The 27,825-nt window shown below is 34.2% G+C and overlaps 1 protein-coding gene and 1 long non-coding RNA gene across 3 annotated transcripts in view; one reads left to right on the forward strand and one right to left on the reverse strand.

Annotated features, from left to right (window-relative positions):
• Positions 1 to 27,825, reverse strand: part of PTPRQ (protein tyrosine phosphatase receptor type Q) — a 218,386-nt gene that overhangs the window by 108,924 nt on the left and 81,637 nt on the right. Inside the window, exons 22-30 of one of the 2 annotated variants that reach the window (XM_032346908.1) lie at positions 26,301 to 26,461; positions 25,439 to 25,584; positions 20,706 to 20,874; positions 18,991 to 19,281; positions 18,468 to 18,743; positions 17,948 to 18,099; positions 17,178 to 17,285; positions 14,460 to 14,601; positions 10,569 to 10,838 (exon numbers count right to left, since the gene is read on the reverse strand). In XM_032346908.1, coding sequence (XP_032202799.1) covers positions 10,569 to 10,838; positions 14,460 to 14,601; positions 17,178 to 17,285; positions 17,948 to 18,099; positions 18,468 to 18,743; positions 18,991 to 19,281; positions 20,706 to 20,874; positions 25,439 to 25,584; positions 26,301 to 26,461 — 1,715 coding nt within the window. The remainder of the gene's footprint in view (positions 1 to 10,568; positions 10,839 to 14,459; positions 14,602 to 17,177; positions 17,286 to 17,947; positions 18,100 to 18,467; positions 18,744 to 18,990; positions 19,282 to 20,705; positions 20,875 to 25,438; positions 25,585 to 26,300; positions 26,462 to 27,825) is intronic. The other variant, XM_032346909.1, reaches the window with a different exon arrangement.
• LOC116593090 lies at positions 476 to 9,805 on the forward strand. The gene is made up of 3 exons (XR_004286741.1): positions 476 to 536; positions 3,274 to 3,384; positions 9,172 to 9,805. It is a non-coding gene; the product is annotated as an uncharacterized LOC116593090 (long non-coding RNA).

Consider the following 27,825-nt stretch of genomic DNA (forward strand, 5'->3'; position numbering starts at 1 on the left):
TCCACGCTGTTATTGGTTCTTGGCATTTTGTCACATGCCCACTGAAGGATGTTCCAAAGTTCTATGGGAAGTGTGGGTTCAAAACTCTGTGCCATTCTACAGACCACCATGGGAACCGGCTAAGATTTTTATCATATAAAAATGGGAGAACTGTAACAATAGAGAAATGAAACCAAACTGTCAACCAGCTGATGAAATGAACCATCAAATCAAACTGTCAGCCCGTTATTTTTATCTTTTTCAGTGAAATTGCCTTACAGAGTGGAAATGATCTGATTGTGGTGAAAATGCTTACAGCAAAGATGCTTACTTAGAACCATTAAATATATCCCCATATGAACTTCTGCTTTGGAGAAGATAGAGTAGATGTATTCTCGTTACTCCTTCCACTACCTGCAACTAAAACCATGGACATTAAATATAAATATTTAGATATTTATATTTAAATATTTAAATTAAATATAAAGTGAAGACACTCAAAGGTGGAGAGAAGGCAGAGGAACTAGGGAAATCAGGACCCAAGAAACAGCACAGTGGTGAGTTCTCTGCATTTTCTTTTTGCCTTATACATCCCTGAGGCCAGCAATCTGGAAAAGCCAACTAGCTGAGGCCAAGAAAGTCCCAATAAAAGCCTGCTTTCTCTAGGCAAAAAACCATGTAGCTTAGTGAGACAAAAACTTTTAGACAGTAATAGCTCTACCCAAAATCACAGAAGAAAACTGTGGCTCCACCTCCTCACATACAGCAAAGCTCAAATGGGGAACCTAGTCTCCTGCCCTAGGTATTAAGGCACGCCAACCATTTTTGGTAGGGTGAAGTTGGAGTTGACAGAATAAGAAGCTAGAACTTCTACTCTTACCAGAAGTAACAAGACCCCTCCCCCATGTCAGTGGAGAACCCATGTGGAGCATAATGAGGAACTCCTATCCCTCCCAGCTAGGGCCAGGAGGCCTCCTCAGTAGAGGCTAGTGGGCAGCCCTCTTTCCTGTGCCCACTCAGCATTCTTCCCTGGGGTGTCAGCAGAGGGCGAGGGGGGAACTCCGATTCCTACCCCCAACTGCCAGGAATGGAGAGGTGCCCTCCCTTTCCCTACCAGAGTGGGTCACAGGAAATCATATGCATATAATGGCCTTGATAATTATAGGGCTATTCACATACTAGGTGAGCTGTGGAAACTGTGGTTTTTTAACACAGAGTTTATTTCACCTAAGGTATAAAATTCTTGTGTGTGAAGCTGTTGGTATTATTTCCTTATTATCTTTTTGATGTTAGTAATGTCTATAGTAGCTTCATTCCTAAATACTGGTAAGTTGCGTCTTCTTTTTCTTTGCCAGGATTGCTAGGGGTTTGTTAATGTTAACTTTTGTTTATTTTAAATTTTACTTCTTATAACTGCATATGAATCTACAACTATGTCAAAATAAAGTTTAATTTAAAAAATATATTCCAGGGACGCCTGGGTGGCTCACTTGGTTAAGAGGCTGCCTTCAGCTCAGGTCATGATCCCAGCGTCCTGGGATCAAGTCCCATATCGGGCTCCTTGCTCAACAGGGAGCTTGCTTCTCTCTCTGTCTCTTCCTGGAACTCTGTCTCGCACTCTCTCTCTGACAAATAAATAAATTTTAAAAAATAAATTAAAAAAAATAAAAAATATATTCCAGAAGACATACCTTTCTTAGTTTGCCATATAATTGTTTAAAAATAATTTTATAACCATAAGTTTTTATTTAAGGCTCCCAAAGTATACATATTAAGTGTTTACTGTGTGCTTACCACTTTTCTAGGACTGTGTACTGATTGATTGGTTGATTCATTCAATCTTCATAATGTATTTATTGAGTATCACTGAATTCCAGACACATTTCTGGACATTGGAAATAGCTGTAAACTACACAAAGAAAAATCCCTATCCTCACAGAATGTGTATTATAATGAGGACAGACCTGTAGACAATACTATATACAATACAGAAAAGTAAAACAGATAAAGAGGACAGAAAATTTTAGCTGGGAGGAGGTTCAATTATAAATAAATCAGATCCTCTTTAAAGAGGTGGCATTTGAGGATAAATTTTCAAAAGATAAAGGAGGAGACAATACATAACTAGAGGAAGAGCATGGTGGGTTAAAAATGGACCCTCTGGGCCATTGAAATGACTGTGGATTTTATTCTTTGTGACTTGGGGGGGGCGGGGGGCTCAGTAACTATGTAATGAACAAATTCTTCTTCTCAAAATTACTGCAGTCTTTTAGGACAATGGTCAATAAACAATCACTATTTTTAGAGTTACTTATGTTGCTTCCTATTTTAAATTTAGCAGAGTTCTCATTTTTTCCACGATATTATATTCAAACTTCTGCTACAAATATGCAAAACTAAGAGCAAAATAAGGCCCACTTAAGTAATTCAACCTCCCCTCCTACACTCTTTCCAATACAATGCATCCCACTCTAGTCAGGTTTCCACCTGAGCCTGCCCGCCCCCCCTCACCCCCCCACCCCCCCACTTTTTTTTTTTAAAGGTCTTATTTATTTGAGAGAAAGGCAGAGATAGTAATTGAGATAGGGAGAGAGAGCATGAGCTGGGAGGAGAGGAGGAAGCAGGCTCCCACAGAGCAGGGAGCCGCATGCAAGGCTCTATCCTAGGACCCTGGGATCATGACACGAGCCGAAGGCAGAAGCTTAACCAACTGAGCCACACAAGCACCCTTCAGCCTGATCCCATTCCTTTATCTCACTGTGTATCTTGGAATTCATATTTACTTCCTTCTCTCTTTTAATCTCACTATTCATGAATAGTGATGGTGCCACAGGATGGCTTACCATGAGTGCCTTAGCATACCCACAATCTTTAGTTCTCCCTACCATTCATATAGCTCAAATAAAATGAAGAATGTTCTTTGACATGTAATATGACATTTTCTCAAAGCATATTGAGGAACAACAAAAAAGGGCATTTCAAAAACTTGGCTCTTTTATTGATCTGTATCAGATTATCTAAGTAAACACTAGTATAACTGCCTATGAAATTCAAGTTTCAAGACCATATCATTTCCCATTAGGTTACTGAATCTAAGCTTTTTATACAAAGAAATGCTGAAGCTACCAATGAGCAACATCTAATTTATATTCCATTTCTTCAATACAGCTTTCAGTAAAATCTATTTCTAATCTTCAATGTCGCTTTCAATAAAATCTATTTCCTATTTGATTTAATCTTCAATCCACACAACTATTAACTATTAATATAGTTTCATATTTAATTGCTTTATAGAAATATCTTTACAATAATAGTGGCATTATTTGGAAGCACACAGCGGAGATCACTGGTGCTATTTGGGATACACACTTGGATCTTGAACCCTAAACACAGAGCCTGAAAATAGTAAGTATTAAATAAGTATTTATTGGTCAAATTTTCACACTACAAGTATAAAAGTTACTTCAGACCTGATATTCACTCTTAAGAGAAGGATTATATTTAATACTTAAGTCCGTATGAGGGATATTTTGTAGAACACTTGAATTTCAATTAGAGTAGCAATGCTAATAGCTATTTCTTTCTGATCTGTGACAGACAACTATAATGGTTTTTATGCTTTCAGCAATTACTGACTAGTAAGTAGAATGTGTCAATTCATTTGCTTAAGAACAAATAGGAGCATTCAATTTTCCTACATGCTTGACTTCTCATCTCAACTAAGGTGATGGATAAGGAGAACAATGTCAGTGGGATGCAGACAAAGGAAAAAGTAAACTTTTGAATTACTGCATGAGTTTGCAACCCTGAGAAACATTCAGTCTATTAAATGGTATTTGAGAATGGTATGCATTCTTGTAAGTGATATAAATATTTTATATTTTTAAAAACCTGGTAAATGGAAACCAAATTTAGTTGTAATGACAGTTTGCCCAGTAATCTCTGCACTGCTCAGAGAGGTCCACAGAATAGGGATGCAAATAAAATGCATGACACATAAATATTTCTTAAATAATTCTCAGGGGAACTGCAGTCAGTACTTTGCAGAAGAGGATTGAGAGTAAAATAGATATTAATATAGATAATTTATTAAAATATATATTATGAACATTATATATAATTTTATTAATATGTATAATAAGTTACATATATTATATATATTATATACTTAAATGCAAAAATATATGCATTTTTAATGCCATCTATGTGTTTTTCAAATAATCAACAGTAGAAGAAAAAAGAAAAACAAGGAAATTGAACACATTCCAATTCAATCATACTGTTCCATTAATATATTTGCTAGCTCAAAAGAAACAGTCAACAAAACAAAGAGGAGACTTACAGAATGAAAGAAGAAATTCACAAATAACACTACAGACAAGGGGATGATATCCAAGATCTATAAAGAACTCCTCAAACTCACACGCAAAACAGGTAATCACATCAAAAAATGGGCAGAAGACATGAACAGACACTTCTCCAAAGATATACAAATGGTTAACAGACACATAAAAAAATGTTCATCATCATTAGCCATCAGGGAGATTCAAAGCAAAAACACATTGAGATACTACCTTACTTAACACCCATTAGAATGGCCAAAATTAACAAGACAGTAAACAACATGTGTTGGAGAGGATGTAGAGAAAGGGGAACCCTCTTACACTGCTGGTGAGAATGCAACTTAGTGTAGCCACTTTGGAAAACAGAGTGGAGATTCCTTAAGAAATTAAAAATTGAGCTACCCTATGATCCTACAATTGCACTACTGAGTATTTACCAAAAAGATACAGATGTAGTGAAAAGAAGGGCCACCTGTACCCCAATGTTCATAGCAGCAATGGCCATAGTTGCCAAACTATGGAAAGAACTAAGATGTCCTTCAATGGATGAATGGATAAAGAAGATATGGTCCATATATACAATGGAGTATTATGCCTCCATCAGAAAGGATGAATACCCAACTTTTGCATCAACATGGACAGGACTGGAAGCGATTATTTTGAGTGAATTAAGTCAAGCAGAGAGAGTCAGTTATCATAGGGTTTCACTTACTTGTGGAGCATAAGGAATAACACAGAAGAAATTGGGAGATGGAGAGAAGTGAGATGGGGGAAATTGGAAGGGGAGACAAACCATGAGAGATGGTGGACTCTGTGAAACAAACTGAGGGTTTTGGAGAGGAGGGAGTTGGGGGTTGGGTGAGGCTGGTGGTGGGTATTAAGAAGGGCACATATTGCATGGAGCATTGGTGTGGTGCATAAACAATGAATTATGGAACACTGAAAATAAATAAAATAAAATTAAATATATTTATATTTATATTTATATTTGCTAGCTCAGTAGACTTCCAGTGGGTTCCTATGTACCTGATATCTTCTGTTGGACAAAAATGAATGAAGAAATCATTGCTGAAAAGAACACTCCTAAAAACACAAATGTGTATTTTACTTTCCCTCAATGGAGTTTTGGTCATCCAAGGGATGTAGATAATTCTTCTCTCTTGATACTAAATTATTGAACTTGGAAGAGCTTTGAATAAATCCAAACTGTAAAATTATCTTCCAAGAGAAAAAAAAGTCTTAAAAACTCAATATTAAGTCACATTTACTAAGATTTGAAAATAATATGAGTAAGTACATGTATTTTGATCTAATATGAGATTCTAAAACTTCAGTTCTGGTTGCACATGAACTTGCTGTAATATTTTTATTGGTACATATGATATATTTTGATATAAAATACTGTTTAAAGTACCAAGGTATGGGACCATCATCTATATTTGCCCTATTCCAACATGCTTAACTGTGACAATGGAACCAGCTTAGACGCCAAACACTAATCTTCTCATAAATTTAGTCGTCATGACGCATGTTTAACTGTGCCCAGATATGCCCAAGTTTACACTGAGAAAAATACCCAATAATCCCTGGAAGGAATGTTAAGGTCAGACACCAGGCAGTGAGAGAGTGAGCCAAATTTGATTTTACTTTATGTCAAAAATAAATACAGAGTCAGTGACTCAGAGCTGACTATACACCATGACCAATCTTAGACACTATAAATTAGAAGTTTGCAACAGCTATAAAACTGTTTCCATTCTGAACAATGAATCTCCAGTTCTAACTAATGTCTAATCAACAAACAATTCATGTGAACCCAGATAAAAGCAAAGTATTTACCTAACAAATATTGTAATCAGAAATATAATTATATCCTAGATCTGAAACTTAATTTAAAGATGAAAAAATTACTTAACTATCTTTGAAGTACCAATTAATACTTATGTTTCAGGTGAATGACTCTCCTTAATTAAAAATACTTCTACATTTGCATGGGAGAAAATATCTGTAATTTTGCCTGGTGAAAATGTAGAAAGAATATTTTTTAAAGGTTTTATTTATTTATTTGACAGAGAGAGAGCGCACACAAGCAGGGGTAGCAGTAGAGGGAGAGGAAGAAGAAGCCTTCCTACGGAGCAGGGAGCCCCATGTGGGGCTCAATCCCAGGACCCTGGGATCAATATTTGAGCCAAAGACAGATGCTTAACCATCTGAACCACCCAGGTTCCCCTAGAAATAATATTCTGCAATGGGATAAAAACCCTTATGGAAAATGATAAATTTCATAACAAAACAATCCATTTCTTTCCTCTACAAACATGTGAGTACCTATAATTCCCAGGGTATGTGCTAGAAACTGTGAGTAAAATAAAGACAAACTAGACATAGGCCCTGCAAGCAAAAATTTTACAAAGGAATAGAGTGCATGTCTAATTTCAGCATTGTTCTACCCATGTATCTTGTTTAAATGCAGACTTGTTGTGAGTCTTATTTCCCAAATTCTGACTCCTTAGATCTGGAGTAGGGTCTCAGGGATATACACATTCAGATGCAGGGAGTTAGGAATACAAACTTTGAAAAGAATTTGTCTTTAGTAGTGAATGAGTACATCACACACAGTACCATATATCTAATATCTGCCTAATTCATTGATTTAGATACCATTCAGCTTTCACTCATGCAGTCTTCTAACCCTGAGTTAAGATCAAATTCAAATATATATATTTTTTACAAAGACCTATATCTTGCATTCAGGTGTCTCTTTATCCAATGCAGGTTACTTACTATTTTGATTACATGTCTCAGTTCTACTAACTGAACTTCTGCTTTGTTCTTGTGATGAAGCAGTCACCCTGAGTACCAATGGACTCAATAATGAGTCTTTGGCCTCATTTTCAGTCTTGAACCTCTCATTTATCTCGGAATTATTGTCCTGTCTTTTTTCCAGTTCTCTGAGACTCAGTTCCTGTCCAATGATCAAGACCACTGTACCTGGTACTAGACCATCTGCCTGGATTTGAACATATTTCCTTCTTCCAGATTCTACATAGCAATGGTCTGCTGCCCACCTACTAGGCAACTACCTATCACTCTTTTTTGAACCTCTTTGACACTCCCTGTCCTCACTGCTACATAGCACCAACCATCAAAGTTCATGAGTAATCTACTCCAGTACTTCCCCAGATATAGCCATCAGATCACCTAAAGAAATGCTTAACAGATTCTTGGGCCTCAACTCCTGAAGATGTGATTCAGCAAGTCAGGAGTGAAGCCTGTGGCTTTAAAGCTTGGCATGTCATTGAAGAATTTAAAACACACACACACACACACAGACACACACACACACACACACACTTAAATTGGACTTTTAAGAATGAATAGAGTTTTGTGTGACCTAGAAAAGGAAAAGGACAATATAGCTACAGGAAGCAAAACAATTTGATCATGAGAAAGTGTTGGATATGTTTAAAAAGAGAGAGTCTAATCAATTATTAGCCCATAGCAAGAAGCGAGAAGTTAATAAATGTTCTTTGAATTGAATACTTCAAGTCTATATACTGAAAAATGAAGTTTGGCTAGAGGCATCAGCTAGATGAGGAAAAGCAGGGGAGGGACATAAAAATGAAAAGCTAGACAGAAGTCAGATTCTAATTGTTGATAAATTCTGGGATGAATTTTCTTTCTTTCTTTTCTTTCTTTCTTTCTTTCTTTCTTTTTTTTTTTTTCTTTATTTTATTTATTTGACAGAGAGACAGCAAGAGAGGGAACACAAGCAGGGGGAGTGGGAGAGGGAGAGGCAGGCTTTCTGCTGAACAGGGAGCCTGATGCAGGGCTCGATCCTAGCTCCCTGAGATCATGACCTGAGCCAAAGGTAGACCTTAACAACTGAGTCATCCAGGTACCCCCAGGATGCATTTTCTAGACAATAAGAATAAGTATTCTGGACCATCTCCTACATCTTGTGGCTTTCATTCTTAACTCTATGCCTCAAATCTATATGTTTAGCTTTCACCCTCAGATAGTAAACTTTAACTGCCAACCCATAAATGCTCTAAACTGTGTATGAGAGACAATTCAATCAATGTAAGAGCGTAGGAAGAGAAGACTGATGAGCAGGCTGGATGAGTGTGTGTAGTAAGGCTACCTTAGGGTCTTATTACAGGAAGCAATGAGACTATGATGCAAAATGGGGCAGACAAGTTGGAGAAGAAGGAGCAGAGTGCAGAACCAAGGCAGAGACTGAACTGATAAGATCTGATTTTATTCAGGAAAGATGGGAGTAAGAATCACATATAAATATGAGGCTTGGTGTCAAAATGATTATAAAGTACAGGCATAGAAAAGTAGGGAAGAGAAGAATTCATGTAGTATAAATTCCATGTGAAAATATTTAGGGCTGATATGCCAACCAGTTCCTTAGCTGAAATTTTCTAATAATTTATGTGGGTGTGTATTTGTGTGTGTGTATGTGAGAGAGAGAGGTGGGAAAAAATGCAGGAGAAGGTATTAAATTGATGGAGTAATGTTCTAGAGGAGATATGATATTGAAACAGATTTCTGAAATGAGGAAGTCAGTGATACCCCTGAGAGGCTATCTGGAGAGCATAAATGAAGATATGGGCAAATTTTGAAGGAGGTTAAGTCAGTATCACAATATAGTAAAATGAATAACCACATCAAATATAGATGATAATATGGGTAGATTATGTTCAAAATGAGAGAATAATTCTGCTATGGAAAATTGAAAGAGTATGAACAAAGGGTATGTAGAAGATTATGGAGCAACTAGGAGAGTTATAAAAGGTGAATTTATAGGTGAAACAGGTAAACCATTTCTGTTTTTTTATAGCACTATTCTTCAGCCAGCATCTAGTGAAAACAAACAGTGGAGTCCTCTCAGCGTTGGGAAACCCCTGGAGGATGAGTCACAGTGGCATGGTTTGAGATATCAAGAGTAAGAGGCGGCGTTGCTGAAAAGCATTCATTCCAGCTGAACAGTAAGAACACTGAAGTCTAAAGAAGTGTTGCATTGGAAGAATGAAAAGGAAAGGATGCTGATCAGGATGCTGAAACCAGAGAGAAGGCACACCATGTCTCAAAGTTCTACGGTTTACCACCTCAAGGATAGAGAAATGGAGTAAAATTGGGTGATGCTGATTTCAAAAGGAGTAAGGAATTACAAGATGCTACCAAGATAATAGATTCAAATGTGCTAGAAGTAAACAATTATGCCATTAACCACAGTCCCTGTTGGAACTTCCAGGAAAGTAATTATCAGGAAGGAATCAGACTTACATGTATATGAGCAGGTACAATACTGGAGAAGGTAAAAGGATGAAGGAGATTATGACATAGATAGACCAGTGCTGGGAAGGCAAGAGTTTTCTTCTTTGTGGACTAGAGCTTAGTGAACTGGATGTTTTTATTCAGATAATATACAAGATAAGGGCTGGTATGTATGAAAACAAATAGATGAATGAGAGTTTGACACCATCAGCTATGGAATTCAGGGAAGCATCTAGAATTCCATAAAGTCAATTAAGTAAAAGATAAATATCAAAATGTTTACATGTTTATTCCATATTTTAAATTATGAGGAAGCATAACTCAATAAGTTCAGAGTTTGGATAGTAAGAAATAGATATTTGTGGAAACACAGTAGAGCAGATTTTCTCTCTTTTTTCCTCCTTTTAATCTCCCAATGTTGTGGAGAGGGGTCAATGTACTACACAGCTAGTGCTCAGGTAACACATGTCATAAAAATGTATGTGTTATAATTTTTAAATATGTCTTTTGTGTCTTCAGATAAATGTGGCACAAAGACAAATACCACGTGAATTCACTCATATGTGAAACTTAAGGAACAAAACAGATGACTAAAGGACGAAAAAAAAGAGAGAGAAAGAGGCAAACCAAAAAACAGAGAGAGAAAAATTAGAGAGAAATACTGAAGGTTGCTGGAAGGGAGGTAGGTGGGGGGATGGGCTAAATATGTGATGGGGAATAAGGCAGGCAATTGTGATGAGCACAATTAGGTGTTGTATATAAATGATGAATCACTAAATTCTATATCTGAAACTAATACTACATTGTCTGTTAAACAGAATTCAAGTAAATACTTGAAAGAAAAAAAAAAGATTACAAATGGTATTGAAAAATATCTGACACAGGCCACAAAGAGTTACTTGTTTCAGGTGTGAGGTAAATTACCTGTTTCAGATCAGTTACATGTTTCAAAGTAGTTACCTGCTTCAGGAAGGGTGCTGACAGTGCATGTTTTTTCATCACCTTCACCAGCTGAGGTTGACGCTCTTATTTTAAAGATGTAAGAGGTATTGGCAAGAAGTTTCACGAAAGTATACATGTGCTCTTGGGGAGAGACTTCTGTAGAATTCCTTTCAACTGTTACCATATAATGTGTAATTATTCCATTTGCCTTTTTGGGTGGATCCCATGTCACTAAAGCTGACTGCCAGCTAGTTGCCACACACTGTATGTTCTGTACAGCTTCTGGAACTTAAAAGATAAATGTCCAAAGTTAAAATTTATCCACATGTAGTAAATGATTTCATTACATCATTGCTACACAAAATCATGTTTAGGAGTTGAGACCAAATAAAAATTTAACATATCAGCCTTGCAATGTAGGCTAAGTTCTTAAAGTAGACTGAATCAAATGGCAATTAGCTCCTTTTCTATACTATTATGTTAATACTTGCAATACTGAGCCAATCACTGAATATTTTCCTAGGCCTAAGCAGAAATCATCCTCGAATCCTGAGAAGCAACTAACTGTGCAGCCTCAAGCTCAGGCAGTGGCTGAAGCCTGTTCTCCTTATCTCTTAACTGGAAAGGAGTAGTCTTAGTAATACTTTTTTAATGGAAACTTTTTTATGGAAAACATAGATGTAGGTACCTCCATGATGTGATACCTCTGGACCTAAGACTATTAGGAGATAGTTGGACAGGCAGTCAGAGCCAGGGTCCGCAACAGGAAAATAAAGAGTCAGAACAGCTAAGACAAACCAGCACTAACATCCGGTTTTGCAGCTAAAACAGGACCGGACTGATATTCTGCTTTGCAGCATTTGAAGAAGTGACTTCTACAAAACATCCTAACATAAGACAAATAACTACAAAGTATATGTCAATATCATGAGCAAGGGGCAGTTAAGACATAAGCCCCAGATGTCAACCAAACAAGACCATCAGCAGTTGGACATTAACCTAATAGGTAGACCTATACGTGATCAAAGCCCTGGTTGGCGTGACTCAGCACACCCTACTTGCTGAAGATAGTTCTGCAAAAAAGCTCATAAAAACCCCTAAACTTAGAAACTCTGACAGCAACTCTCTCAGGTCCCCTCGCTCTCTGGGAGCTTTATACTCTCTTGCTCAATAAACTTTGCTTTGGAGCTCACCACTCTCTGTCTCATCTACCTTTTCATTCTTCGAAGCGGCATGACCAAGGACCAGGTGCACTAAAGGCAGAGAATTCCTGCAACAACAGTACTAGGAAACATGCGATCAATTTAGGAATTTTGTTTTTATAACTGGTAGTCTTCTTTGGAAGAATTGTGAAAGACTGATCCCTCAGTATCTTTTAAAAAGTCACTGGAGAGAAGATTTAAATCAGTCCCTGCTTTTAATTCAGTACTATTTTTTTCTAGAACTTCCATGAATTTACTTGGAAGTAACCCAATTTCTCAGAGGCCCACTATATCTTGTGGACCTGTTTGAAGAGCAGTACCCCAGCCCATCAAAGTGACTGAGGATTAGACTGGCTACTTCCCATGAAAATGTCTAATTATGTAATGTCCCCTAATATTAGCATAGCTTTTCTTATTACAGTAAAAAGAGGATGCTAGAAGGAAAATTTGCATATCATCATTTTGTGGATTGTAAAGAAGTAGCAGAGTATGAAGACTTGGTGGAGTATAAAGAAGTGTAAACAACTTGCTGCCATTATGAAAAGCATCATTATTTATTTTTTTGAATTATTTTTATTTTTTAAATTATATTTACTATCATATAATGTATTATTTGCCTGAGGGGTAAAGGTCAAGGCATCATTATTTAAAGAGTACTCAAGTACTCTTTCATTTTCTCCTCTGACCTAAATTTATCTTTACAAATTTTCTTCCTCTGTAAGATAAAGGCATCTGCACTAAAGGATATGTGGCATTTAAAATTAAAGAAAAGACAATTTCTCAGCTGATCCAGAGTTCTGGCAATTAAATATTATTAATTATTTGCTTTCTTATTTTCAAAAATATATAATATTTTCATAAAATAAATTCAGTTTACGCTTTGCTTAAGTTTAATTTATAAATCCAGATTTTGTGAATATATCTATTTCACTGACTCTGTAAACCAAAAAATAATTAACCAGCAATATTTAACCCTTAAAGTTGAAAATCTTTTTTACTTAACCAATCAAGGCATAGAATTTTATGCAATAATTTTATTTTATTGATGAAAGCATTTACTGGATTACTATCTAAAAGATTAGCATTGATTTTTACTAAACTGATACATGTATAAATCATTAAAATGTTTTTCTTCTTTATAGGTTTAACATTTGTATAGAATATGTAAATTATCATTTATAATATAGCCATTTCCTACAGTCATGTCCACGCTTCACTAGTGGTCAGAAGCTGATGTTCTAATTCAGTTTCTTCACTAATTTTTCAGACCTTTTTATCTAAACTGTCTGAATCATGGTTTCTTCATCTGTAACATGAGAATGGGGCAAGAGTAATATTTTTTTTGGCCACTAAATGTGTGCCCAAAACTCTAATAAGGACTTTATGTGGATCTTTTAAAATATTTTCCACCACAGCCTTAGAGGTGGCTACTGCTTACACGTATTTCTTTTCAGTTAGGAACATTAGAGGCTCAGAGGACTCATGGACCTTTGCAAGGTTATATAGCTATGCAAGCTTGGATTCAAATTCAGACACTGACTTCAAAGCATGCACTTTTATCCATGATATATATTTTTGTCTTAGCCTGTTTTATGGGAATGCTCTGGAAAAAAAGTCTCAGATATTCATAAATCAATGCAAAAATGACTAACTTATCAGTGAGTGGTCCCGAGTTTCAAGTTAGAGATTCACTAAAGTGAGAGGAAGTACATCTAAAGGTACAGAGTAAAAACAACTAGAGTAATATCTTGTGCTCATTCAATAATCACTGATGAAAAAAGTGAGGCAGAGGAGCTTTTATATATATGGTCCAGTTGAGAGAAGGAAAGTGCATTTCTAAGTCACCCATGAAATAGATCATAAACACAAACTATCCAGTACACAAGCAAAGGTGAGCTTTGGCATGTATGTGACATGTAGGTACATTGTTTAATTAGACTGGTGGTATTTCATAGTCTTCATAATTCCCTCCACTTGTTACAGATGGACGATTGGAAAATAGAAGCTTACATAATGACCAGTGGTCTTCACATGTCACAATACATTATCTTAAAAAAAAAAAAAACACTGGTATCGCTTCATGGAAATATAAACCAATCTGTTAAAAGTGACTACTGGTTGGTTTCTCTTCCCTCCTCCACAACCCCAGCTGTCTCAGTTGATACTAAGAATTTAAGAAACAAAACAAACAAGCAAAGGGAAATAAAAAAGGGAGAGAGAGGGAAACCAAGGAATAGACTTTTAACTATAGAGAACTGTTGGTCACCAGAGGAGAGGTGGGTGGTGTTGGGTAAAACAGGTGATAGGGATTAAGGAGGGCACTTGTTATGAGTACCTGGTGTTGTATGGAACTATTGAATCACTATATTGTATACCTGAATCTAATATTACCCTGCATGTTAGCTAATGAATTTAAATAAAAACTTTATATAAAAAAAGAATTAGGTAATTTTCACAGATACCTAGAAACCTACTTTGTTCCTAAACTATTTCCTTCTTTCAATTACCTCCGTTCAAAAGGAAAAATCACATGTAAATATATGTATAGATTGGAAGGCAGACAAGATAGCCTACTGTTAAAGTCCTGAAATTCAACTTCCCTTTGAATGCACTATTAAATGATGATACTTTATCACATAAACCAAAAAGAAGAGAAAAGTGTTAAATGCAGAGTGAAACATCTTAGGATCAAAAAACTGTGTCTTACCTGATTCTTGAGTTGTGAATTTTACTACATTACTAAACTGATTACCATTTCCAACCTTCGTAAATGCAGATACACTGACAGAATAGGTGCTGACTGGTTGCAGTCCAAAAAGTTGCATTTCAGTTTGAACACCTGAAATATTCTGGAAAGCAGGAAATAATTCTTTGTCACAAAACATTACCAAAAATTTGTAAATGGAAGAAAAGTTTTGTTACATGAAAGTTATGCCATCTATGTTTAATAAGCATGGGTATTTTCAGTGAAAGAGTAAACATTTTTTGTGCCACAGGGTGGGATCATATTATGATAATAGGATGAACTAGGCACCCTCTCAGCTCTAAAGACTGTCATAATGGCTATAGTTTAAATTTTTTTTAATGCTAGAGTATTTTGTCTCCTTAACACTTGCTTAGATTAATATACTGATTACTTCCTTTAAATTTGCAAAAATCAAAGTCTCCAACTTAAATCAAATTATGGGTGGTCAGCAATATTCGATTTTTCTTGAATTCATCTAGAGTCATTTTTTTTAAACCCAGTAATATCCTATGTAAATTAATTTATTCATCAGCTACTTCCTACTAGGTATTAGAAATACAATAATTAATTAAACAAAATATCTACTCTCATGAATCTTAAATAAGGAGTTTACTCAGATAATTCCTAAATTTCTAATATTACCCAATCTGTTAGGAAAATGAAAAAAGAAACAAAACAGTTATCACAACTGCTCAAGGAAGGATTTGCATTCTCATATAAAAATTTATCATTAAGTGTAAAGTCTTCATTCAAAGATAATTGTCAAAACTGAGAGATCAGTTAAGACTAATTTGTTATGTTTATGGAAAGAGAAGACAATCTCCTATGATGGTATAATTTTTAAAATGCTGCATTATATCTGACCCAAATAGAAACCACTTTGACTTATTAAACATTTCAGTAACAGAAATTTAGCAAGAATACTACCTTGCAAGGTACTTACAGTTTAATCACATTTTAAATTAAATCATATTTTAAATTAATATGCCAAGTCATTCACATATTTTAGGAACTCATTGTATTATATTATTTCCTCTCAGTCTTTCACACTTACTATTTATAAAGTATACTGTTAGATAACTAGGAGATTATAAAGATACGAATATAAGAAATACATGGTTCCTGTATCAAGGAATTTTTATATTGAACAAAGAAAGCTATCAACAATTTATTGAGGAGAAATTAAACACAGCTCAGGTAAATAAATTTCGATTTGCATTAGGAGGGGCTCGTACCCAGAAAAATGACAGAATTTGAGGTTATAATTAAAAAAAAAAAAGGTGAGCGGCTTACTGGATAGTTACCAGATTTACATAAGAGAAGTTGTAAGAAGGAGAATTGAGGGAGGAATATTTCCAAACGTTGTAACAGAACTTTTTTACTGAACAATTTCCTTTCATCAGATGTGTGAATGATCCAAGTTACCAGCAGGCCTGGATCTAATTGGTCTCCATGCGGACCACACCGGACTGACTGCGATGGTGGGAATATTTGGGGATGGATCGGGAACTATTCAGCCTCCACAATCCCACATGTAATTTGAACGGATAAAAAAGGAAAAAAATATAAACCAATAGGAAAGAGGCAGAGGAAAACATAGAAAGGGAAATAGGATAAATCGCTTGGAAAGGAAAAAAGGCGGCATGAAGTACATGTAAAGGAATTTAAAATAAGACTATGAAGGGGTGCCTGCGTGGCTCAGTTGATTAAGTGCCTGACTCTTGGTTTTTGCTCTGATTACTATCTCAGGGTCCTAAGATTCAGCTGTCTCAGGCTCCAACATCAGCAGGGAGTCTGCTCCTTTCCCCCCTCTCTGTCTCTTCCCATTCTCACAAGCACACTCTCTCTCTAAAAAATATTAAAAAAAAAAAGACTATGAAAATTGACAGAAGAGAAAAATGGATGTAAATAGCAATAAATAAAAGTAGTAAATTTTAAAGAAAAACTATTCCCTCAATTTAAAGTGGCACATTTAATACTTATGGTATAAAGGTAATATGTTTGCTACTAGTGAAATTTTAATGGTAGCGTTTCTACTGAAAAATGAAGAGGTTTAAAAGCTTAGACTATAACTTCTCATATTCAGGTAGAGGTGTACTGTCTTTCATGCTTAGTACTATGACAGCGCCGGATGGATTTTTAAAATCTTTTTTTGAAATATGTATGATAACAACAACAACAGCTAATACATTTGTCGAGTGCTAAAGATTATTCTAAATGCTTGATATAGAGTCTCCCTTTATAATCCTCATTTTTTAATGTATGCATCCTTATAATTCCTATTTTACATTTGAAGAAACTGAGAGATTAAGCAACTGCTATAATGTAGCACATTAAGTCCCAAATGTGATTGCAGTAAGAAAATGATTGCCCTTTCCTTTTTTATATAAGTTTCCCAGTGACCATTACAGATAAAACAAACAAAAAATGGGAATATGTTAAGATTAGACCAGGCATAGATATTAGAGGGCTAGAGACTTAGCATCATTAATAGAATTTCACGCTTTGGGGAAAGAGTCCACATTTATGGAGTATTATAATTCAAATTCTACTCAGCCAATCAGATTTTAAATTAATATCTTGATTTCCAGAAAGAAAGTCATTGTTCCTTAAGACATCACCTTAACCACTCCTTTTGCTTTTTACTAGTAAGTTACATATGCCATAAAAATGATTTACCATCAACAATAAATTGTAATGCATATAATATTGGGGACAATGTTTACTGCAGAGTTTTTTCACGCTTCTTGCTGTAACTAAGTAAGAGCATCCCAGTACTTCATCTGCCTTTTGGAAAAATAAAAAATAAAAACATTTTTAAAAACAAAAGCCAGTCATATACCAGATTTTGGCAATTAAATGCTATTATATATGAGATCCTTTATAATATCAGTTCTTTGGGTATTTTTCATTGATTCTGGAACCTAAAAATGGAGGAGGGAAAGGGTATTTAGTGTTACAAATGAATTAGTTTTGAAAAGAATAATGGTATAGCTTAAAAGACCAATTAGTGTGGGATTATATTCTATCAGGGAAGATTACCAGATTCCGGTATAAATACTTTTCTGAAAGATTAAAAACATCACTGGGTATCTATCTTGACAATAAATAGAAATATATTGCATTTAAGATAACAACAGGTTTTAAATAGTCTGAAAAAATTTACTATATACTTTCCAGCATTAACAATACAATGCAATTATTTCTTAACTCTTTAATATCTAGAAGTTGTAAGTGCTAAGTAAATTGCTCTACAAAGTATTCAGCTTCCATATCTGACAAATGTTCTCTCGTGTTTTCCACAAACACCCCTAAATTGCAGGAAAAAAAAAATTTTAAAAGATGATCCTTGTTTAATTTAAAACAGTCTGTTTTCCCCTGCATGTCAAAAGATTTTAATTCAATTTTTGAATTTTTGAAATTAACATACACTGTTATAATCAACCTACCTTATAAAATATAGTATCAGTTTCATGTTCATGAATTTTAAAACTATATATTTTAACAATACCGCCTGGAACAGGACTTGGGTTCCATTTCAGCCATACAAAGTCTGAAGTATAGTTGATTAAAGTCAAATTTTGAGGAGGTGCTAAAGGCACTGCAGGAAAACACATTATAAAACTTATATTCATAACATTTTTAGCATAAAAATATAATTGTGACTCTAGCTTCCTAAAAACACTAGTTAAGATTTCTAAAATGATGGTATTTCAATCTCAGAAATAAATAGCAGCAGTAATTACATTTTTACACTTGGAACTCAGTAGTTCCAAAGTAGTTTTAAACAAACACTTCATTCTGAAGCTTGAACTAAGGGAAAAAAAAATGTTCAGCAAAGTAGATGAATAGTTGTAAGCTTGTTACAAATAGGTCACTGAACATCCTTTCAATTTCCATGCTGTTCCTTAAAGAGAGAGCAAGGCTGCAACAGTGAAATCATTTGAATAGGTATGGATTCCGGCTTACCTGACTCGTCTGTGTAAAAGAAAAGAGTACTGGAAGGACCAAGTCCTTTCATAGTTCTTGCAGCAGCAAAAAAACTATATAATGTAAATGGTGAAAGCTCTTCCAATATTAGATAGTTATCAGAAGTAATAAAAGAATAATTTTCATTTGGTCCTTGTAAAGTTAAATCATAATTTATTATTGCACCATTTGGCTTTACTGGGGGATCCCATGATAAGAGAACTGAGGTAGAGGAAAGGTTTTTAAAAGTGTTGATTATTGGTGAAGTTTCTGGGACTATAAAAGAAAAAAAGAATATTAAATAAAACAAAAGTGAATTAGCATTAAAAAGAAGAGGCTTAATAGTAATGGGACTTAATTTTATTAGCAGATAATTATTTTAATTTTAAAATAGAGTTTGTTATGTTTATGGAAAGACTAATTATTTGAGAACAAACAGATTCTATATAAGAATGATGATTTCTATCAGAAAGCCCCTATAAATTAGAAATCAGCTTATAGGCAATAAAAGGGTCCAGCCTACCATCTTCTTCAGTTTTGATGTGTAGCTGGGCAGTATAGGTATCAGAGAATCCCTTTTCTGTTGATGGGGTGATTTTTAATATATAATCAGTATATTTTTCCAGATTATCAAAATACATGCTTCTTTCATAGGTAACGAGAAGTGGTCTCACGTGGCGAGGAGTCTGCTGTAAGCTCAGAGAAACATAGTAGAAGACTAGACCATTTGGTTGAGACGGCGGGCTCCAGCTTACATTTATTGCAGTTGACGAAATGGACTCGTAAGTTAGGTTTCCAACAAACCCTTCAGGTACTATGGTAGTAACGTGCAAAATATAAGAATTATCAGTCACCCTAAATGAAATCTAAGTAAATTCACAAACTGAGGGTAATTGTTGCAGTGGCATTTTTTATACCATCAGCTCTTACATCATTTAAATGCAGATGTAGTAAATACCACCTACTATAAAATATCATTACAAAATAATTATATTAAAAATGATTCAAAATATAAACCCTGTCATCTTTAATATGGGAGAGAATTGCTTTATGTAATACTCTCTTGTCTTTTTTTCCTACAACATGGAGATTATCCATGTATTATACATGTACAACTGTGTATATATACACCGATATTTAAATAATAGATAATTTGTATTATCTAAATTATTTAAACAATTTTTATTTTCTTTCTTCTAAAGATTATCTTTATCGTACATATATCACATCTAGGACTTCTCATCCGCAACAGTGCACAGTAAGTGTTTATTATTCACGGTGCTATAATGGTCACTGATAAAATTTATGGGTTGGTGAAAATACAGGGAGAGATCTGCATTTAAAGAATGTCTGAAATGATATTGACCACATACTGCACTAAAACACTTTGCTAAAGACTCTGCAAGCACATATTTTCACATACTTTTTCATAACTTATTCTGTCACTCACTGTGTAAACTATTTAAAAGAGTGCTCTAAGGAAGGCATTCCCTCATATGTATCGCGTCTGTTAGTTTACAATCTTTAGACAATAAACACAGAATCTTACTCTTCGCAGAATTTTAGGTCAATACCATTTCTCAGTAGGAGACTAGTCTTTAAGAAATAAGTGGACACCAGAAACAAGAAGAAATAGGCAACGATTTTTGTGTCATTGTATTCTTGAAGCTGAAACCTGAAAAACATCAAGTGCTTCAATCATCACAGTTTTCTGAACACTCAGCACAAACAGGATACTGCTACAGCTCCATAAAAGAAACTTCTGGGGTTAAAAAAAAAAGTAAAGACATTCCAGGTATCTGAGTCAAAATCACAGGAAGAAGCTGTATAGAGTCCTATGTGGATTCAAAGGCTGAAATGGAAGTTGCTAGATTTAAAAAAAAAAAAAAAAAGTAGCTCCTAAAAGCAAAGGGACAAGTACATTAAGTATTGGAAAATCCATCCCTGGATGCAACAGCATTTTTCATGCTTATAACTTGGATGGCTGTGACATCTTCTGAAGGAATAAAAGTGATAGAGTCTTCATGAATGGTAGTAGTTTTCATGAACAGAGAAAGCTGTTATTCTAATAGTTTTATAGTTGCATTAAATGCATTTTGAACTTTTATAATAACTAATTAAATGTGCCTAAATAAATTACAGATTTTGCTAGCAATGCATGCAACAGAAAAAAAGGTTCTGAAATAAAGTTTTAAATTAATCCTATTAAAGGTTAATAAATGCTTTTGGTTTACATACTGTCTTGATCTGTGTATACTTGAACTATGTCACTGCTTTTATTCCCATTTCCAACTGAAGTACTTGCTGTGACCCAAAATGTATAGTAGCTGAATATTGCCAGTTTATCTATTATTGCAGATACGGTCATATTGTCAAAGTCATTGGTGACTTCATGGAGTGTAAAATTCTGAAAAATAAACATATCATTTTAATTGTTCAGGATATAGTTTTAGCATACATAAACATTTCAGAATAATTATTATCCATGAATTGGTTGTCTCATTTTAATATGTCAATTTTTGAGAAAAATCAACATAGAAAATTTTAGTGCAATAATTAAACTGGAAATATGTTGTGCTAAAAGAGGAATGGATGGTAGTAGCTTTTATCCTAAAATCAACATACAGAATAGCTAAGAGGAGAAACTTCCAGCTTATGGTGAATATTCACTGGCCAACTGAAAATGCTACAACTGTACTCTCAGTGTTCCGTCTTCCTTATAAAACATTCAAGTATTTTTCAAAACACTGACCATATATTTTTGAACAAGTTTAAGTATCCTATAAAAACTTTTATTTTTTTCATCCTGTTAATGATGAAGAAATTATGAAAATATTCACCTCTTTCTCTCAAATTGTTATTATTCATCCTTAATGGGGCTTTTTTTTTTTATAATCATGCAGAGAGATAGGAAGTCAGATGGATTTTCTTTCTTCTATGCAGAGTGAGAGCAATTTTAAAAATCTTTTTCCTGACTTCTAGTTATATTTGTCCTAAGGCATTTTTCGATGATTAGGGAAATTAGGGAACTTATTTATGCAATCATTTCCTTTCTGAACATATTTAAACACAAAACACATAGTTAAAGAAAACCAATTCTAAAATAAAGGAAAATAGACTTAAAAATTATGTAGGTAATTAGTATGACTAAGTCTTAATAATAATGTGCATCTACACAAAGAAAGCTTAGTCATTCCAATCCCGACAAAGCTTTGAACATCCTATAGATTTAATTCAATTCTAGCAGAGTAGCCCTCAATAAATCAACTCAACTCATAACTTCTCCTTCCTCAACTATAAAATAGGAATAATTATTTCTACCTCACAGAGAGATTTTGAGGATTAGATGTTATGGAAGCATATAAAACAATATCTGGTATACAATTAAAACCACACTAAATGATAAATAGTTCATTTAAATGAAAAAACAGGGTAATCTGGGTGGCTCAGTTGGTTAAGCATCTTACTCTTTTTATTTTTTTTAAGATTTTATTTGTTTATTTGATACAGAGTGGGTGAGAGAGAGGCAGAGGGGGAAGGAGAGGCAGACTTCCTGCCTAGCAGGGAGCCTGAGGTGGGGCTTAATTCCAGGACCCTGGGATCATGAGCTGAAGGCAGATGCTTAACTGACTGAGCCACCCAGGTGCCCTACACACTGACTCTTGATTTTGGCTGGGATCATGATCTCAGGGTCCTGGGATGAGACCCCATGTCGGGCTCTGCCCTCAGCCAGGAGTCTGTTTGACAGTATCTCTCCCTCCCTCTTCCACAGCCCCTCCCCTGCTCTCATGCACACATGTGTGCATTCTCTCTCTCTCTCTCAAATAAATAAATAAATATAAATGAAAACCTTAGGGTAGTCCATTTGACTAAAGTTTATAGTTAGGATGGTTCTATAATGTATCAAAAAATTAAATTCAGCAAAGTTTTGTGGTTTTTTGGCCAATATTTGGTGGAGGGAGGAATGAGTGTAATAAAAGATCTACCTCAATTTTGTGGTTGCTTATCCAGAAACAGGCAAGTTAAAACAACATAATAATGTCCCACAAAATATGATCTGTAAACTTCAATATCTTTCAACATATCTATTTTACACATGGAGTAACTGGGTTACATGAAGTATCTTTTAAAAATATGAATATAATTAGTCATTTAAAAAGAAGGAAATCTTGCCATTTGCAACAGCAAGGACGAACCTTGAAGGCATGCTGCTGAATGAAATGTGTCCGACAGAGAAAGACAAATACCATGTGATCCCATTCATATGAGGAAGCTAAAACAAACAAAAAACCAAAATCCTGCACTCACAGATACAGAGAACAGATTGGTGGTTGCCAGAGGTACAGAGTGGGAGGAGGTGGACAAAATGGGTGAAAATGATCAAAAGGTACAGACTCAAGTTATAAAATAAATAAGTCATGATTAGGTAATGAAAAAATATATTAATATAGCTTTTGAGTATAATTTTTAATTTTTCTTTGTTATGGAATTTATTCTGATTACCTATCAGAATAATTTACCTATTGACTATTCAGATATGAATGATTTTGAATCACCCAGAACTCATTCGTGATCAATATAACATGCATAAACATGTAATAAATTTGGAATTAGATCAGTTATCCAGATGATTATTTCAGTCATTTTATTCGGTTTTTGGAAAAAACTGTCTTTCAGCTTAAATTATTGAATTAAGACTTGCTACTTTGTATATATAAATGCAGCCAGAAGTTATATAGTGAAAGCATTCAAATTTGATTAATCCACCATTACAGTATTTATTTAGCATTCCCGTTAGTAAAACAGGACACTATGTCAGGTACAGGGAGGAGATATGACATAAGTGGGTCAAAGGGAAAATGTGGAAGCGTTAATACATTCTACTAAACACAATGTGCAGCAATTGAGGGAAAAACACATGAGATTAAAACACAAGAGATTAAATTCCCCCAGATAAGAAGAAGGAAAAATCACTTTACCACAAACTCAAATGCTCCATAACTAAGTGCCAAAAATAAGGTTGATCTATTATAATAATTTTGTGTTCTTTCAACTAAAAATATTTACTGAGCATTAAACCTATGTATGATAGAGTACCAGGGGACTTTGGAGGATGGAATGATAAGTGTCACATGACCCTTTTCTTCAAGTTATTTGCTATGGCATAGGAGCTGAGACAAGTAAGCAGATACCAGGAATGAAAAGCAGAATATGATGGGCCCTCCATGAAGTATTCTACAAAGTTCTGTGGGAAAGAGAAGGAGGAAGACAAAAGCGTTATACTTATTCTGCTATATGATTTTTATTTTGAGGATTTCTTCTGTTCTGCCAATACAAAACAGAAAATTAGGAAGTGAAGATGATGTATTTAACACTAACTGGAGGCACAAATTAAAGCAGAGATGAACTTTAAGCAATATGAGAAATGTTTTCACATCATTAGTCTGTCACTTAAAAGCATTCTTAAGATTATTTAATAAAATATTACATTTTCTAAGATAGATGAATTGTAAACAGGATGGTATCATATACCCAGGTTTAAATAAATAGGTTCATAAGATCATATTGAAACCATAGTTAGATGTTTACACTTCATTATTTAGATGTGGACAAAGAGAACCAAGATAGAATTTTGTACATAGGTCATAAAGTAAATTGTGCAGAGGCAAAACCTTTGCTAAGGTTTAGAACTACTGATACCAGTTTGCAATATTTTTGTTGAGTGGATGAAAGAAGAAAAATTTGCATTTTGAATGGTCTCTATGACATAATGACACATCGTTAAATTTGTAAAACAATTGTATAAAAATAATAAATTGCACATGAATCCCATTTCTTTTCTCCAAATAGAGTAGAACAAAAAGGAATAGCAAAAACTGCTTAATACACATAGAAGGGAAAAAAGCATCCTCCTTTCTTCTGCTGCTCTTAAGGTATTTGTTTAAAAAGTCTACATCTATAGCTACATATATATCTATATCTTCATGTCTTGTATAAAGTTGTTTTCCTTTTGGCATAACGTTTTAAGTAGTCACACGTATTCAACCCCTACCCTTAGAGGGTTTTGAGCAGAATATCAAAACCAAACCAATCTTGGATTTCTCCTCTTCACTGCTGGGTTAGTCCTGAGACAGCTAGTAAAATTCTGGTCTGACTCTACTGATCAGTCTAAACTAAAGCAAATAATACAATAAATCCTGCTTTGTTTCCCGAGATTGTAAATTGTAGTATTTCTTTGAAATTGTTTTTTTTTTTCCAAATTATATTCCAACCCTATTTCTGATTCAATCACAACCATTCCAGTTTCATACTTTTCATATATTAGAGGTCTATAAAATATTTAGTTTGGATAAATAGAGGATTTCTGTTGAGTAAATTGAAAACATTTCTCTAAATGAAATGCATTTTAGCTATCTTCATAACCATCATTCACATCAGAAAACTATGCGATCCTAAAACCCTGCAGAGGGTTAATATCAAGTTAAATAACCACATTACTAGTAGTTTTATTACATCTAATACTAAGTAACAACAACAACAACCCCTTCTGCTAGTAGTGAAAATTTTTAAAATTGAGGAAAAATACCCAAACATATCCAAACTTGCACTGTATACAAACAAAAGGGGAAAATTTAGCTAAGAAATAAGTGAGGGTAAATTAAACCATCAACTCTTTAGAGAACACTTCTTGGAGAAGTAGAATTAAGGGCCGTATTTATACACAGAATTTTAAATAGGTGGTCCCTTCATTGTTAGCAATACATTTGAAATGTGTGAGCATGCATAGCTAGATTAAAATGTATCTGACATTTTTTCCACCACATTTTCTTAACGTCAGTGGGAGTTTTACAAAATGTCTATGCATAATTATCAGTGTAAGAAAAATGATTTTTCTACCATGCCAAGTCTTTATCATCATCAACAAAACTGAAGGATATAAATAAAGAAGTAGGAGAAAACTCAGGTCTTACCTGCACAAAAGTACCTGTAGTATTTCTGTAATAAACCGAATAATATTGTATAATACCATTAGGTTTTGAAGGAGGCATCCAAAAGAGCATTATTGATGAAGAACTGAGATTTACATAATGAACATCTTTGGGAGGATCACTTGGTGCTACAAAAAAAAAAAAAAAATTTTGAACAGAAGACTGTACTTGTGGTTTCAAGTAATGTTTTGAAATCTAAATACCTGTCTTTGATAAGTAATGACCATATTTTTTCATTAAAAAATTAAATTAGGAATAATACCTAATTAGAAGTCAGAAATGAAATTGAAATCCATAGGCTCTCACACTATATCTTAGCAATACCCAAGCAGAAGACTATTAGATTTTTTTACTCATAAAACACTATCTCAGCTCTAAGACATGCCCATTGCCCTGTATTTGAAAACAACATCATAACAAGTCTCCAATATAAAGCACATAATATGAAATTCTAATTTAACTTAGAATCTGGAAACAGAGAATAAAGGTAAAAAGCTGACTTCATGCATTTTGTTTCATTTCACTTCATGCACTGTGTTTCATTTAACAAATATGTAAAATGCTTACTAACTGTCAAGTTCTGTACTGGGTGCCTTTGCAAATATAAACTCATTTAAGCCTCATAAGGAGCCTGTAAATTAGGTATACATTGTTTCCATTAATATAGATAGGAAACTGAGGCACAGAGAGATTAATTTTCCCAACATCACAGAGCTGGGAAATGATGCAATTTTGCCTCCAAAATGATGACAGATGTTGGGTTTAATAATACATTTTGATATTTACTACTTATTTTTTCTAAGTAGGATATTCTTTTACTTGGCCTACATCCAAAAGAACTCACCTCCCTCAGGTGTTCGAAAGTTAATGATACTGCTTCTCATTTTCCCATCACCAAACCTGGTGCTAGCTGTTACATAAGCACTATATTCAATATCATAGTCCAAATCTGAGAACTCTAATGATGTTTCAGTTACATTAATAGCTTTAAATGATGATCTATCCCTGGGAGAAAAAAAAGAAATTATCTGTATAATTGACTATTAAACATTACACATACATTTTGAGCACAAGCACATTAAAACAGGATAAAAATGCCACTTATTCTGAAAGGCTGAAGAGTGAAATTCAGAATAATTCAATAAATAAATTTCTTTTGTTTTCAAGTATATCCAGTAATTTAATCAAGTGTTAATAAGATATTCATACATGACTTTGCTTGGGCTGATTTCAATAGATCTATAGGAATACTATGTGGTCCAAATAATTACACTACTCCTTTTCATACCCATGTTTTAATTGTTCAAATATGTGTTCTTTTTAAGTGTTGACAATATCTTATTTATACTCTTTATTTGTCAAATTCACTTTTCATATGTATTGTACAAAAGTAATATTTACCTTAGACCAATTCAAAAAAATAGTAAATATTTGAATGGTAGTATCAACTAAAATAACAAGCTCATGGGTTACCCTTCATTTATTCATTATATTAATTAACCTTTAATTATTAATTTCTAATAATAAATTATGTACTAACTGGAAACATACTAAAAAGAATGTATGTATAACATACAAAAAAGAAAAAGGTAGAGCTCATGTCTTTCATCAAATTAAAATCTTAGAAGTATTTAAAATGTCACTCCACAAAAGGAAACACAAATAAATGTTGATTAAAAACTCTCCAAGTACTGAAATCACAAGAGGGAAAAGAAAGTCTAAAGAACAAAATGTTGCTAAGTTATAAAATACTACAATTATCTTATTTCATGCTCATAGAGTTTCTATAGTTTTGAATTAAGTATCGATTAGAATCTAAATTAAAGAATGAACATGTATAGAGGGGTGCTGAAAACAGCATTTAAAAAGAAGTTTAAGGGCGCTGGGTGGCTCAGTCAGTTAACATCTGGTTCTTTATTTTGGCTCAGGTCATTATCTCAGGGTTCTGGGATCGAGCCCCACATCAGGCTCTGTGCTCAGTGGGGAGTCTTCTTGAGGATTCTCCTCTCCCTCTGTGCTTCCCCCCACCTCTGCCTCTCAAATAAATAATCTTGTAAAAAAACTTAGATTTTAAAAAGCAAGAAAATTAATTATGAAAGAATGTAAGGGAATATGATCAACATCACAGAAAAAGTATATATCTTTCACGTAATCTCATTTTTCCTCTAAAGTATCACAAAGCACCCAAGAAGTAAATGGATATTTCCTCTGAGTAAAAATGCTCTCTCTTTGCCATTAAAATAATGAAGGGTATCCACAAAGACAGACATTTCAGGCGTGGTTTTACTATTACAAAAGTGTCAATCCACTCCAAATATTAAGTGTGGTTATCTGAAAAGTAGTTGGAAAGCTTACCATAGTGAGAAAAA

Source organism: Mustela erminea, chromosome 6 (assembly GCF_009829155.1).
Source record: "Mustela erminea isolate mMusErm1 chromosome 6, mMusErm1.Pri, whole genome shotgun sequence".
NCBI classification, from domain to species: Eukaryota; Metazoa; Chordata; class Mammalia; order Carnivora; family Mustelidae; genus Mustela; species Mustela erminea.